This window comes from Tubulanus polymorphus, chromosome 4, assembly GCF_964204645.1.
Source record: "Tubulanus polymorphus chromosome 4, tnTubPoly1.2, whole genome shotgun sequence".
NCBI lineage: Eukaryota > Metazoa > Nemertea > Palaeonemertea > Tubulaniformes > Tubulanidae > Tubulanus > Tubulanus polymorphus.
Genome location: NC_134028.1, coordinates 16,066,578 through 16,081,378, shown reverse-complemented (window position 1 = coordinate 16,081,378; position 14,801 = coordinate 16,066,578). Strand labels below are relative to the sequence as shown.

General features: G+C 41.2%; 1 protein-coding gene across 2 annotated transcripts in view; it reads left to right on the top strand.

Moving 5' to 3' along the window:
• The window catches only part of LOC141903781 (WW domain-binding protein 11-like), a 92,873-nt gene that overhangs the window by 58,439 nt on the left and 19,633 nt on the right, over positions 1–14,801 (top strand). For both annotated transcript variants that reach the window (XM_074792087.1, XM_074792088.1), the window contains exon 13: positions 8,935–9,216. In XM_074792087.1, coding sequence (XP_074648188.1) covers positions 8,935–9,216 — 282 coding nt within the window. The remainder of the gene's footprint in view (positions 1–8,934; positions 9,217–14,801) is intronic.

Below are 14,801 nucleotides of genomic sequence, written 5' to 3'. Positions count from 1 at the left end.
TCATTTCTGCTGAGTTGTCTTAGCCATTGGCCTATTTACCAATTTTCATCCCTTGTGGGGGCATACTATATTCACTTCGTCTTCCGTCCGTCTGTCCGCAGTGGTTTCCGTGCCCTAGCACCCAAACTCTTCGAAAAATTTTCCTGAAATTTAACAACTGTGTTGTACTAGATAAGGTTAGTAACTGATTAGATTTTGGATCCTGTAGGTCCAAGGTCAAGGTCACAGGAAGTCATTTTGTAAATTTCATTTCCGGGCTCAAACTCATAAACGGTTTAAGATAACTTGGTGAAATTTAATGGATGAGTTATCCTAGAGACTGTGGGTAACTGATTAGATTTTGGGTCCTGTAGGTCCAAGGTCAAGGTCACAGGAAGCCATTTTGTAAATTTAATTTCCGGGTTCTAACTCATAAACGATTTGAGATAACTTAGTGAAATTCTATGGATGGGTTATCTCAGTGACCATGGGTAACTGATTAGATTTTGGAACCTGTAGGTCAAAGGTCAAGGTCACCAGGAGCTGTTTTGTATTTTTAATTTCCGGGCTCTAACTCATGAACTATTTAAGATAACTTGCTGAAATTTTATGGATGGGTTACCCTAGAGACCTTCAGTGACTGCTTAGATATCGGGTCCTTTAGGTCTAAGGTCAAGGTCACCAGAAGTTATTTTGCTATTTTCATTTCCGGGCTATAACTCATAAATGGTTTAAGATAACTTAAGGTGAAATTAAATTGATGGATTGTCCTAGAGCTAATAGATAACTGAGTAGATGTTGGGTCCTGTAGGTCAAAGGTCAAGGTCACCAGAATTGTTTTGGAAGTTTCATTTCGGGGCTCTAATTCATTGATTGTTTTCGATGACTATGTAAAATAATTAATGAATTAATCTTGTGACTAAATCTTTTTTGGCCTATAGGTCCTATGTCACTGGCACGGGAAGACATTTTGTTCTTTTCATTTGCTGCGGCTTCATATACAATTCAATATATCCTCAAGGTGTACTTTACTCTCAGGCGTTTCACCTGATGTGGGGGCATCAGTTGTCTTCAGCAAAATTCTAGTTGCTTACGAATGAGGTTGTAACTTAAACACAAAGTCATGCTAAAGATTCAATGGATACGCTACATCATCGATGCGCACACAATCGAATTCGCCCAAACCCAGCGCCGCTCTGATTGACATTAGACTGTTAGTGTTAGATTTTCTTTCGGTTTAGCGTATATCTTACGAAGTAAGTTATTATTTCTAACGTAGAATACTGATGATATAGATTACAGGATGAAGATGTAAAGGTACACTGTCGTAGTAGACCGTAAAACTGTCATAAATTGTGCGTTTACACACGCGATGTTTCAATTCAATTCAATTTATTCAATCAATCGTCGTGTGTAGATCCCTGAACAAATTTCAGCGGTTGATGATTTTAATCAACAAATATAGATATTCTTGTTCGCCCACCTGATGCTCATAATTAATCGGGTGGGCTAACAAGAATATCAATACTTAAGGCTACCATAGTGCCATCGATTGATTACATTTATATCTATCACATGGAAAAAAGATTGGCCATCCTACTAATATCAACTACAATCAGTCGCTTGCCGGTGTAGACTTGTTGAAAGATTGTTTGAATGAACCGAAGCGTAATGTGGCGACGTGTTTTTCAGAGTCATCCCGTAATCCAACGCAGGCAGCTCGTCACTTCGATAATCAATTCAAGTACAAATAAACAAATTTATTGCCGCAAGACATCACATTCAGTCGCAGTCTTCAAACAGTAATTTTAAACATTTACCCATTTTCTTCATCATTACACTTAACCGATCAACAGGATATTTACTACTCCAAATATCATAAGCACTGTTGAGCTGTAATGATCCGTGAATCACATGTGTCTTTACATCGTCATGCCGCAGATCTGCTTCGAGTTCTCCCCGCTATGTGAATCAAATCAAGTATAAGTAAATTTATTCATCCCTCAATCGGCACCTAGACATTCCAAGGTTCTGGATGACCAAACCCAAGGACGTGATTCAAGGGCTCCGTCCGGGTCAATGGGCGGCTTCGTTGGACCTGAAAGATGCTTACTTTCAGGTTCCAATTCACCCAAAATCTCGGCGATTTCTCAGGATAAAGTGGAAAGGCCGCCAGTTCCAATTCAGGTCTCTTCCATTTGGCCTCAGTACGGCCCGTGGGTTTTCACCAAGTTGGTCAAGTCAGTTCAGAAGGTACTTCAGTCAAGGGGTGTTCGATTGTTCGTTTACCTCGACTGCTTAATAGTCGCGAACTCAGCTCAAGAATGTCGGGAGGCAATGACCTCAGTCTTGGACTTAGTCCATCAGCTAGGGTTCCGCGTAAACAGGGAAAAATCTCAGTTGAGGCCGGCCCAACAGTCCACTTAACTCGGCATGGACTTCGATCTCCGAATCGGCAAAGTCTTTCCGTCCATTGCTCGAGTAGCCAAACTTCAAGAAGCTGTAGCGGGAGTGTCCACAACCCCGAGAACAGCTGGTTACTGGTCACGGCTTCTAGGCTCCATCAGCTCCATGGGTCTGGTGGTGCCCTTAGGCCGCCTCAGAAGCAGGCGCTTGCTACAATATTGGAAGGTCTTCTGGTCTCGGTCGAAGGGCAACTGGGAGACCTTGATTCCCGTACCTCCAACCGATCTAAGTCCGGATCTTCATTGGTGGGCGGCAACTACAAATCTTCGGCACGGGGTGTCACTAGCCCCATTAGAGGCTCCAGTTCGTGTATTTACGGATGCCAGTCACCAAGGATGGGGGGCACATCTGGAGAACCGAGTCAAAGCCGGGAGATGGTCTCGCTACGAGGCCACCAACCACATAAATTTCCTGGAAATGCTGGCCGTGTGGAAGGCCCTGAAGTTCTTTCACAGGAGAGTGGAGGGCCACCACGTTTGGTTAGCAACAGACAATTCAACAGTGAGGGCTTATCTTCAGAACCAAGGGGGCACTCACTCAGGAATCCTCTCGCATCTGTCGGCCAAAATTCTTCTTTGGTGCCAGACAGAGGGCGTCTCTGACTGTGGCACATTTAGCAGGGAAAAGGAACGTGATGGCCAATGCTCTTTCTCGTCGAGGTCAGGCTATTGCGACAGAATGGGTTCTCCACCAATCTGCTGCTGGATCTGTTTGCCACCCGGTTCAATCGGAGGTGTCCTCTGTTTGTTTCCCCGTTCCCATACGCGGAAGCGTGGGGGGTCGATGCCTTCTCTCTGGACTGGTCGGGGATGCATGCGTATGCGTTCCCGCCCACACCAGTCCTGCCGCGCTTGCTGGATCAGATAGAGAGATCAGTCAATTGCAACATAGTTCTGGTAGCACCATGTTGGCAGGCTCAGAAATGGTTCCTACCACTTCTCAACCTACTGTGCGACAACCCCAGGATTCTTCCGAATTTCCCATCGCTTCTGTCTCAGGGGAACTTTCGGCATCATCCAAACAGCCAGTGGTTAAATCTGCTCGCCTGGCCATTGTCCAGCGATCCTTGTCAGCTTCAGGCTTTTCAGAACAGGCTGCCTCCTGTATCGCAGGATCTAAGCGGCCATCAACAAGTACCATTAACGATGCCAAATGGGGTCATTTTGCGGATTGGTGTGCTGCAGGGGAAATTGATCCATGCTCACCCTCTGTAGCTCAATTGGCAGATTTTTTACTGCACCTATTTGTGGTAAAAGGTTTGCAGGTTATAACTATAAAAGGTTACCGCTCCGCGATTTCTCATACATTGCTTGCTTCTGGATGGCCAAATGTAACAGGGGATCATCGGATATCCCAGCTTGTTGCAGGGTTTTCTATTTCCCGGCCTCGGGTACCATGGATAGTTTCACCATGGTCTGCTGTTGCATTATCAGGATCACAGGGGGTGTATCCATGTACATAGTTTGGGCTCATATCCGCAAGTATTAATTTCGCAAAATTCGGGGGGCCCCTGAGCTGGACGGACTTACTGTGGCCAACCGGTCTTCCCTGTGTTACAGTGCTCCATTCCGTACTTGGGTAAGTGCTTTCTTTTTCCCTCTTACCTTGCGTTTGAGCGGTGGTTTTTCTATCTACCTTTCCCACCATCCTTGTGCTAGGCTAGTCTAGCAAAAACCATAGGAAAGGGTACAGTACTCAACGGAAATATTACAATTTTTGGAACTAATATTTGTATTTCCGAGTAGTACTTACCCTTTCCTATGGTGGGAATCCCGCCCACCTGCCCTGCATAGCTGTATGACGTAAAAAGGTGGCGGATTTTGCCGGTGGCTAAATGCAATACCGCCGGGTCGTATAGAAAAACCATTGGCGATCAATCCAAATTTAGAAAATATTGGCAAAAACCATAGGAAAGGGTAAGTACTACTCAGAAATACAAAAGACTTGCAATGATCAATCACAATTATCAATTTTATTGGCAAAAATGAAGATTTAAAAAGAAAATTCGTCTGAGCAAACAGCTTTATAAGCCAGACTTTTCCTTTGAGTTTTTTCATCATTGATGAAACTGGTATTTCATGTCACTGCGACCGCCAGTGACGATTGCATCGCAACGACTCATTAACCTACGTTCCCTTGGGACTGCCAGCGATTGGTTGCGACTGTGAGCGACCAGAGTTGCACATGTTCTTGTTCTACCTTCTCCGACGCGACGTGACACGCCCGTGGCAAGCGACCTACGCGCTCTAGCAACTGGCAGAAACTAGTCGCACACAGTTGCTGACAATCATGTCGCAACTGACTTTCCCCCACACTTGCGACGCAATGTGACGAGCGCGTCGCAAGGCTGACCTTCGTCCGGCTTTAAGTTACTGTCAAAGATTTTTTGTTCGAACCAATAATATTCCGTTCGATTGAACCAATTTGAAAAAATCGTTAGAACGACGTTGTGTCCGTTCGAACAAACTTTTTTTGTCCAAACGAAAGGTTTTTCGTTCGAAAAATCGTTTCATCGATTAGAGTCGTTTTAATTTGAACAAAATTTTTTTGTCAGAACATTACCAATCGAACAGAATTGTTTTCATTCAAACATTCGTACCAACAAAATTTGTTTTCACTCAACAAAATAAACAATTTCAACAATAACATAGCTTTTTATTCGAACACATTTTCTTGTCCGAGTGAAGAAAAGTTTTCGTTCAAACAAAAAGCGTATTGTTCGATCAAACAGAATTGTTTTCATTTGAACAAGATTTCAGAGCATTAAGTTTTTATTCGTTCGAGCAGATACATTGTTTCATCAAAGCATGTTTCATTCCAAAAAGCAAAATTTTGGTGTAACTAAATAGTCTTTTCATTATAATAATGAGTAATCTTTATTCAAACAAAATAATCTTCTCATTCAAACATAAAGAATAATCTGAACCTGGGTTTTCTTTGTATCCAATATCCATATCATGCCTTTTAGGTTGAAGCCCATCCTCCATGTTTCCGGCCATGTATACAGCACACAGCTTGTTAAGGTCGTTTTTTAAATTTACTCGGTCCGGTACATGTATGTCATTTATCAGGACAGTAAAGAGAAGACGACTTAGGTTACTACCATGCGTGACTCGACTAGTTAGACCGACTTATTCCAAGATGTGGAGTTCCGTTGATTTCGGCCACCTGTTTTCGTTCAGATATAACTGCTGAGCCATTTGAGCGACCTATCATTGATAATGTTTCCTAGTAGCTTGTTTAGCAATGGCTAATATTGTACCTTATCAAAGGCTTTGTCGAAATCCATAAAGACTAATTATGACGTTCAGTCTAGAGCCTACAGAGTGAAGTAAGGCCATATGGTCCAGTTGTCCATGGTTTCAAGTAGGTCGAATTGACTGCTTGTCGACCTTCCTTTTATAAAAAACCGTGTTGACCGTTGAACAGGATTCTAAAACTGTGCAGAAAACCCGTTAATGCTGCTTTGCAGCTATATTTATTATAACTTTTCGAAGAATGCTTATGATATGAAGGCTCTGGTCAGTCAGAAACCTATATATGCACTCTTGGATACAGCTGCCAGACATCATGCTGTGGAGAACGCAGTTACCATGCTGTAACCACAGGAATCAGGCAATGTTATGATAGAAAAGCTTTGATATGCCGTGGCAAACTGGACTGAGACAGACTTTAGTGTAGGAATTTTAGTAGGTGAAATGTCTACCCCTTATTGAAAATTGAGGTCAAGGGTTGCCATCCATCTTGGATTTCTTTTCAGCACGATGCTGCCTACAATTCTTTATGCATTTATTCATGTATTGTGATGTTTGGGCAGCAAAAATGGGCTTGTCTTTTCATGTTAGGATATATTAACAGAAAATGAACTTCATCACCACATAGCCTATACCATCTATTTTAAAAATTGTAGCATCGTTACAATGTAAATCTTTCTGTAAAACTTTGAATACTGAATCATTCTTCTTCTGCGTCATGAAGGTATAAGGCCCACGGGCCTCTTGTTATTATTTCTATTATCACGTAAATCATCTAGTAAGATATTCTGATATGAGATATCTAATTTAATCATTAGATGTATATCAGGGTAACCCAAACACACCAGCCACATTTGTTGGGGCATCGGCCTGTACCATTTACAACAACTAGATACATTTTAGTGTGCTGTGGATGAAATATTTACAACTCCTTTTGGCATTTTTATGGACTTTTGTATAGCAAAGTACATTTTTGCTAATGCATATGACACTTGCTTTCTTTGGTGCAAAATAACTTCCAAGCGAGGATTAGTTTCTCTTCGGAACTTTAAAATATTCAATGTAATATTCAAATCTCTAAACCTATTAAATTTTGTCGGAAAGCTTTGCTTATTTGTTGATTTAGTTATTTAGGCCTCTTTGTTGTTGGAACTACAATTTTTGGGGAAGAACACATCAGGGATGAGAATTCCCCGCGGATCCGCGGTTTCCCGCAGATTTCGGTATTGAAAAATATCAATTTTCCAAATAGTCGAAAATTGATGTAAAAGTATGGGGGGGTGATGATCTCATTCAATTGGTCTGGTGCGATCGGTAATCAGGTGAACCTTAAAAGCGTTCAGTGCCTGTTTTATTTATCGTCGCGTAAAAGTATCGCATTTCAATGCATATTGATTGCATCACTGATTTTGTATCTACAATGAGTGTGTATGTATTTTATCGATCGGTTGCAGACACACGCGTTTTGGCAACAGTTGTAATGTATATAGGCTCTACTTACTGTTGCCACGCGTGTGTGGCGAACGCCTTCAGATATTACACACTACTGGGTGATGATTTTTAGTGAGCATTCATCGGCGCGTTTTAACTGCAATAATTCAGGACTCGACCCGTAATGCATGAGATGCTGAATGTCATCGAATGAGGATGTACCACATTGGAACTAGCCATTACCTTCCAAAATATAATAGTCGTTCATGGGCTCAAGATCGCTCTAAGTGCTCGGAAAACGCTTTTAATTTCTGAAATTATATAGTTACATTCTTAACTGTGTTTGTAATGACAAATAATGTGTTATAATCAGGACTTTACTTAATGTTTATTTTTCATTGAGTGATTTTATATTGCAATATTTTTGAAAATGTTTTCAATAACATTTGATAAAGTTGGACAACCATTTTTAGTCTTATCCGTGAAGTTCTTGCTGTGGCTGTTATTCATCTGCCTTTAAGAGGTTTTTACTGATATGCAGTTTGAAACTGGAGTAACACAGCATCAAACATAAACCTCAAAAGGAATTACCAGCGAAAAGTTTCAGCTCATGTGGATCTTTGAGAAAATAAGCCCAGGAAACAAACATATTTTGAAATTAAGACCGTACTGAATTCTAAATTACATTTCAACACAAGTGGTGACAGATATATTGTTATACGTGTAAATGTAATTTATACGTTTAAAAAATTGCGGTGCCTGCCCGGTGAGGTGGGACCTGTTTCTTTTCCCAAACTGGAACTTCCGATTATCTCGAAGTCTCAAAGTCCATGGACCTCTTGTATTCGAATAAAATTAATTAAAATCTTTCTGGTAAGAAAATAGCTGCTGCTTCAAGGATTCAAACTCGCTTTCAATTGTTTGTTAGATGATTTCAACCACAATCAGAATCTTCAATTCATTTGTTATAAATCGAACATGGCTTCCTCATCCAACTGATTGATTAAGCTACATTGGAATCCCCCTAGTTCGAGAATTTCCTAGATGCCCAGAAATTGCCTCAAATTTCAATCATTTTCTTGGGTGGGGTTAAATTGATTGCTCTATTTAATTGTCCCCTCTAGTTCAAGGCTTGTTACTTTTAAACAATACCCCATAAGTGAACTTAGCATGTCTACATTGACAAATAATACTATCCGTGCCAATGAGGCGCCCCATCAACAACAACACGACCTATGTCATTTGGCCCTTGATGGCTTGTCCTATATGTGCAGTGTCCATCCGAAATCTGCCTTCAGAAATTATCTTGTTTGGGTTACTTCTCGCTCTCCCAAGATTGTCGCCAAGGCAGACATTTAGAATTTCTCGTTACTGCTCTATACACATCAAATAACATGCAATTTCTTTAAAACTTGGTAATTTTCGTGGAATAACTGATGACTTTGGAAATAACAGCACAGCAATATTCGTCAATAGTTTTTTGGGGGGATGTCCGGATATACATCCATTCACTAGTTCAGTATAAATTGTTCAAGTCATATATGAATACCTGTATGACACTAAATTTAATCACTTGCACGGTGCCTGAAGAGGGAAATGTAGCTACGATTAACATTTGCGATAATGAATTCATTTACCCAATGGAAAATGAGTTGCTGTTATGGGTTTTATATCTGTACCTAACTGAGATCTAATCTGGTAAATTACCAGATATTGATCAGCAAAGGGGAAATACATGTACCTTCTAACCATGTACCTTATCATCAGTGTACATTGTGTTGTTATATTATTTTTCTAATTTTAGGTGTTCTGCCGCAGCAAATAATTCGTCAACCAAGTACAGTGATATCACCATCCAACGCATCATCGCACAATATGACTCCTGCACCATCACAAATGAATCCAAATGTTCTTAGTGCTCCACCTAGTATCATGAAACCTCTTAAATCTGAAGAAGAGAAGAAAAATTTAGCCACAATAGAAGCTAAACCTCAGATCAAGCATCAAATTGGCGATGTGACTAAATTCATGCCAACCTCACTGCGAGTTAAACGTGACACGAAAGCTAAAACGTCTAAAGTTCCAAGTAAGTCATTCAAATGAACTTTTGTACAGTATCAAGACCTACGTAGTATAGCAGACAAAAACAGTCTTCATTGATCGAAACAAATTTCCTCATACTGTCAAATTGAGGAGGGTGCTTGAGGAATAATAGCAGGGATGATAATTTTTCGCCTTTTCAATCAATTTTTATCAATTCACAGATTGATGCAAATCCGTTGAAAAAAATGGGGGGGGGGTAGGTAGGTGAGGATGATGACTGGTTAACCAACATCTTAAGGATAGATTGTTATGATAATAAAAGTGTTTCCCGATCTATACTAACCAAGTTTTCTCTATCTTTGGCCGACCATGTGTCTGTGGATATATGTCTCGGCATTATTGATTTTTCACTGAGTGTTGCTCACAAAGTGCTAAAGTGGCTTTCGCGGCCTACATTGTTCTCTTGTGCAAATGAATAGGTGATGAGCATCTTGACTTGTCTTGGAACTAGCAGTAAGTTGACAGTAAAACATGGACGATATTGTTTGATTTTCTTAGTGAAATTTCATATGAAAACTGCTGAAAAACAATCTTAGACGATTTGAAAGATCAAAATTTTCTGGAGGAGGGCCACCAGACCCCCTGCCAGTAACTTCATCCTTACGGCGTTCGTTATTTCTAAGTTAAGGATATTTAAAATTTTCGGCCTTATTAATGATGGCCTGTTATCATCCCTGAATAGGTGGGGAGGATGTGGCAAGCTGGAATGCTAATAAGTTAATGTTAGTATTCATTAAGACACATTAGCTGCGTTCACACTAGGATTTCAGTATGGTACTAAGCGTTCAGACTTGGATATTATTCCAGGCCTATTCGCGGCTTATTAAGACGGAATGCGATTCCGTGCGGGAAACTCGATCTCAGTACGGAACTGGCTGTTTGATTTCTGTAGTGTGAACACAGATTCGGCGTTTAGCTAGCTGCATATTTACATCCGCGTTGTACAATACAAACACTTATTACACTCCCCCTATCGGCACACTGGGTGACTACTATACTGGGCTTACTAAGTGCAAAATCGCCGACTAATCGTGTGAACGTAACTGGCTGTTTAAGCGCCGTATTTTGATGAGAGGCGCAGTGGCTGAGTGGTTTAAGCTGCCGGTCACTGGTCTCGTCAGTCCAGGGTTTATCGGTTCAAACTCAAAAGTGACATGTCCAGAGTCCAGAAGCATGCACAGCAGATTGTTAGTACCATCACATAGAGCAGAGCAGTCTTCACAAGCAATGAGATCCTTCGATCTCAGTCTAGACAAATTGAAATAACGAAGATTGAAATGAAATATAAAATGTACTACCAAACAACAAACTTTATTGTGAAATCTTTATTTACAATTCTTTTTATTAGCAAACGAGTCTGATGCCTCATTCGTTTTGTTGCCGGTTCATTATTAGTAGGTTCTTCCTGCTTATAATATCCTCTAAATCCATCATCGCGATTAGTCGGGCTGCCTTTGTATCAGTTGCACTAATTACTGCAGAGAACCAATGCGACTTTTTGGCGGCAAAAGAGGGAGATTGTGTTTACAAATACTATCTATGTATTTCAATTTGTTTTTCATTTCAACCAAAATAGATAAAGCAAGCAGAGTCATGAATTGATACATTATAAGATAAATCATCTTGTGTATAGTCAGGCGCTCGCGCAGTAAAAGGTTGCCCTGATGACAGCCGGCTGATCTATGTATCGTGTGCATGCTTGTGGGAAGCCACGTGTACGTCAGCTCACGCCAGCGGTCTTGTGTAAACAAAATGTTTTAGCACCTCAACTAGTTGAAGATCCTACGATATCAGTATTTTGATAACCCTGATATGAACAACAAAACAAAAATAAAATAACTTATTGCTTTCAACTATTTCAGGTCGTATAAAAATTCTATTTTCTATTTTGCTAAACATCCCATATAAACTTAAGGGTCGGCATCTTTTCCCTTTCAATCGGGTTGGTCAGGGGACTGGAAACAAAGACTTTTTAGCCCACTTGGTCCCAGCGGGCTATTGCATTCACTTTTGTCCGTCCGTACGTAGACGGAATCCAGTTATTTTGGGAAGTTTTGAACACACTTCAATGCAATGTCTTGATATTTGGGTTACACATGTATCTACTGGACACATCTTCAGCCCAAAAACTTGCCCTGTCAGAAACAAGATGGCTGACCGGAAGCCATTGTTGTTCGCCAAAATCAGGTCTTTTTACTCATTTTCAATCTTTTTCAGGGAAATCTTTTTGAAGACAGGTTGACCAATTATCTTGACCTTTCGGATGTATTTGAATCCCCCAAGGGCCCATCGGCATAAGAAAACTTGGGTCGATCGGACTCAGGATAGCCGTCCTATGACCTTTTTACGTGCCCAAGAATGTCAATTTTGGCCCGAATTCTGAAAGAAATTAATTGAATTGCATTGAATCGCAAAAACCACATGCACTGCGACTTGTGAAAACTGCTGAAAAACGATCTTAGACGATGTGAAAGATCAAAATTTTCTGGGGGAGGCCACTAGACCCCCTGTCATTACTTCGCAAAACCCGCTGGAGACTTAGGAAAATATGGGGAAAGTTTGGTCAGGCATGTCGCTGAGCATTGATGTAAAATAGATGGCATTGAAATCCCACACCAGGCATAAGAGCCATGTTGAAGGCACCGTGGCCTTGTCAAAGTCATTGAACATTACAAATTTCGTATTAGGCCATCCCAAAATAGTGGTTCGTTTTCCCTTACTCGACGGACACGACTTTAAAGGTACCAAGTGGAAACTTTTTTCTGGGATTCATTGAAATAAATTGCATTTTTGATAAAAACGGCGCACCAACCGACCCACTGCCGATGTCAAGTGTGATGGCTGGTTTTAAGTTTTCCAGGAAATTGGCAGTGTCCCAATAAGCTGCCACTCTTTCTTAGTGACTATATTAAAGCTGGTAATGTTATAACGCCCATATATTCAATCTACTGTTTCATTTTGAACACAGATGACGCTCAGGACGAAGTTCTAATTTCAAAATTTATTCTTGAAATCTAGGAAAATTAGACAAATTTCCCGTGCGCAATGCAGATTTGGGATATTGTTTCCACTAAAAGAAGTGATAAATTTTTGCCCTAAAATTTTGCCAATAAATGATTCTACCTACCTACCGACTTACCCCAAAAATTAGAGTCAGTGTTACGGCAAACATACAATTAATTTGGGATTGCTTTACCCAAATCTTGATTGATATAAATATCTAAGCTGGGAATTGCTGGAAATCATTGTAACAAACAGGTTTCATCTCTAACAGAGTCATATCGATGAGGTTCCACTGTAAAATGAATGGAAATTTTACCTCTTTTTAAACGTTTCTATATGAACCCCGTCAAAACCTGTAAAAAATTGGCTGCGATTGGCAAAATTGGCAAATTGGCTGCGACTATCAAAAATTGCTTCCAACGTGCCTGGAAAACAGCTTGAAAATGGTATGAACCTAGCTTGATATGGCTTGAATTTCACCTGGGTTTTGAGACAATGAACCCTGATAAAAGATAATTTCATTGAAAATTGATACTGACCAAAATCAGGTCCTCTTTAAGAATTCTTTTCCTTGTTCACAGCAACATAGCATATATTCAAACAAATCGTGCAATAATGCATAAGATGTTCTCTAATCCCTTTGAAGCCAAATATTTCCGTCGAGTACTGTACCTCTTCCTATGGTTTTTGCGATTATTTTCTAAATTTGGATTGATCACCAATGGTTTTTCTATACGACCCGGCCGTCGAGAAGCTTTCTGGTACTGCTGGCTGTTTGGAAGGCCCTGAAGCTCTTTCACAGGAGAATGGAGGGCCACCACGTTTGGTTAGCCATGCACAATTCAACAGTGAGGGCTTGCCTTCAGAATCAAGGGGGCACTCAGAAACCCTTACGGATCTGTCAGCCAAAATTCTTCTTTGGTGCCAGGCAAAGGGCGTTTCTTGACTGTGGCACATTAATCAGGGAAAAGGAACGTGATGGCCGATGCTCTTTCTTGTCAAGGTCAAGCTATTGCGACAGAATGGGTTCTCTACCAAGAAGTAGCCAATCGGGTTCGAGACATGTACAGCAATCTGCTGCTCGATTTTTTTTGCCACCCGCTTCAATCAGAGGTGTCCACTGTTTGTTTCTCCGTTTCCAGACGCGGAAGCGTGGGGGTTTGATGCCTTCTGCTGGATCAAGTAGAGAGATCAGTCAATTGCAACATAGTTCTGGTAGCTCCATTTACGACGCCAAATTTTGCAGATTGGTGTGCTACAGTGGAAATTGATCCATGCTCACACTCTGTAGCTCGATTGGCTGATTTTTTACTGCATCTTTTTATAGTAAAAGGCCTACAGGTTATAACTATTCAAGTTTACCGCTCCGCGATTTCCCATACATTCCGTGCTTCTGGACCGCCAAACATAACAGCTGATCATCAGACATCCCAGCTTGTTGCAGAGTTTTTCTGTTTCCCAGCCTCGGGTACCGGGGATAGCTCCACCATGGGATCTGTCCAATTTTGAGGAAGGTAATGCAGAGCAGTTTGAACGAAAATCACAAAATCACTAAAAAAATTTAGCGTAGCAGCTCGTCGTTCTCTACACTATTCGGTTGGCTCACCACTTCATGCTTCTGAGAATGAGACCGTGAAATGGGCCCAAAACGCATCTCCAAAATTTTTCTGGGGCATCCACACCTCCCCCCCTTCAGAAATATGCCTCGCCACTGAAAAATCCCTTCTAACGGCTCTGTAATGGAGGCTCCATTTCAACCTCTTTCCACAGTGTCATTTGCGAATTTGTAAAAGATGACTATTCTGGCTGTTCTTGGCTCGTTAGGCCTGTCGTTCTTAAATTCATGCACTTTCAGTTCGACAAGGTCATATTATCTTGGGCCCAGCGAAGGAATTTTTTTCCGCTGTGGCCTGCTTTGGAGTTTTTCGCAAAGAACCAAAGGCCAGGTTCGGTCAGTCGTCAATGGCGAATTGAACCCCCTAAAACATCGAGTTGAACCAGCTCTTCTCTTAACAGTACGTTATGTCCAGTATGGGCCTTATGTTTTTATTTAGATCATTCTGCTCCACGAAGGGGTTTGCGGGAGCGGTAATTCATTCTGCTGCTGGATCACCTGAAGGGTGATACTTCTCGGAACACAGTGGCCCGATGGGTTTCTTCACTGATCAAGGACATTTTATTGAAGGAGATTCTTTTTTCCTCTGAAGGAGTTGTTTCTCATCAGGTGAGGTCTATGGCTATATCCTACACACCCTTTTTAGGTGCTCCTTTAGAAGAAGTCTATCAGACCACCTTTTGGAATTCTCCATCGACATTCACGTCTTTTTATTTAGCGTAGAATTTTTATGTTTGCATTATCAGGACCATGAGGGTGTATCCGTGTACATAGCTCATGTTCAAGTATTAATTCTGCAAAATTCGGTGGGGGGCCTGAGCTGGATGGAATTATTGTGGCCAACCGGTCGTCCTTGTACTACAGTGCTCCATTCTGTGCTTGGGTAAGTTTCCCTTCCCTCTTACTCTATTGAGCGGTGGTTTTTCTATCAACCTTTCCCACCATCCTCG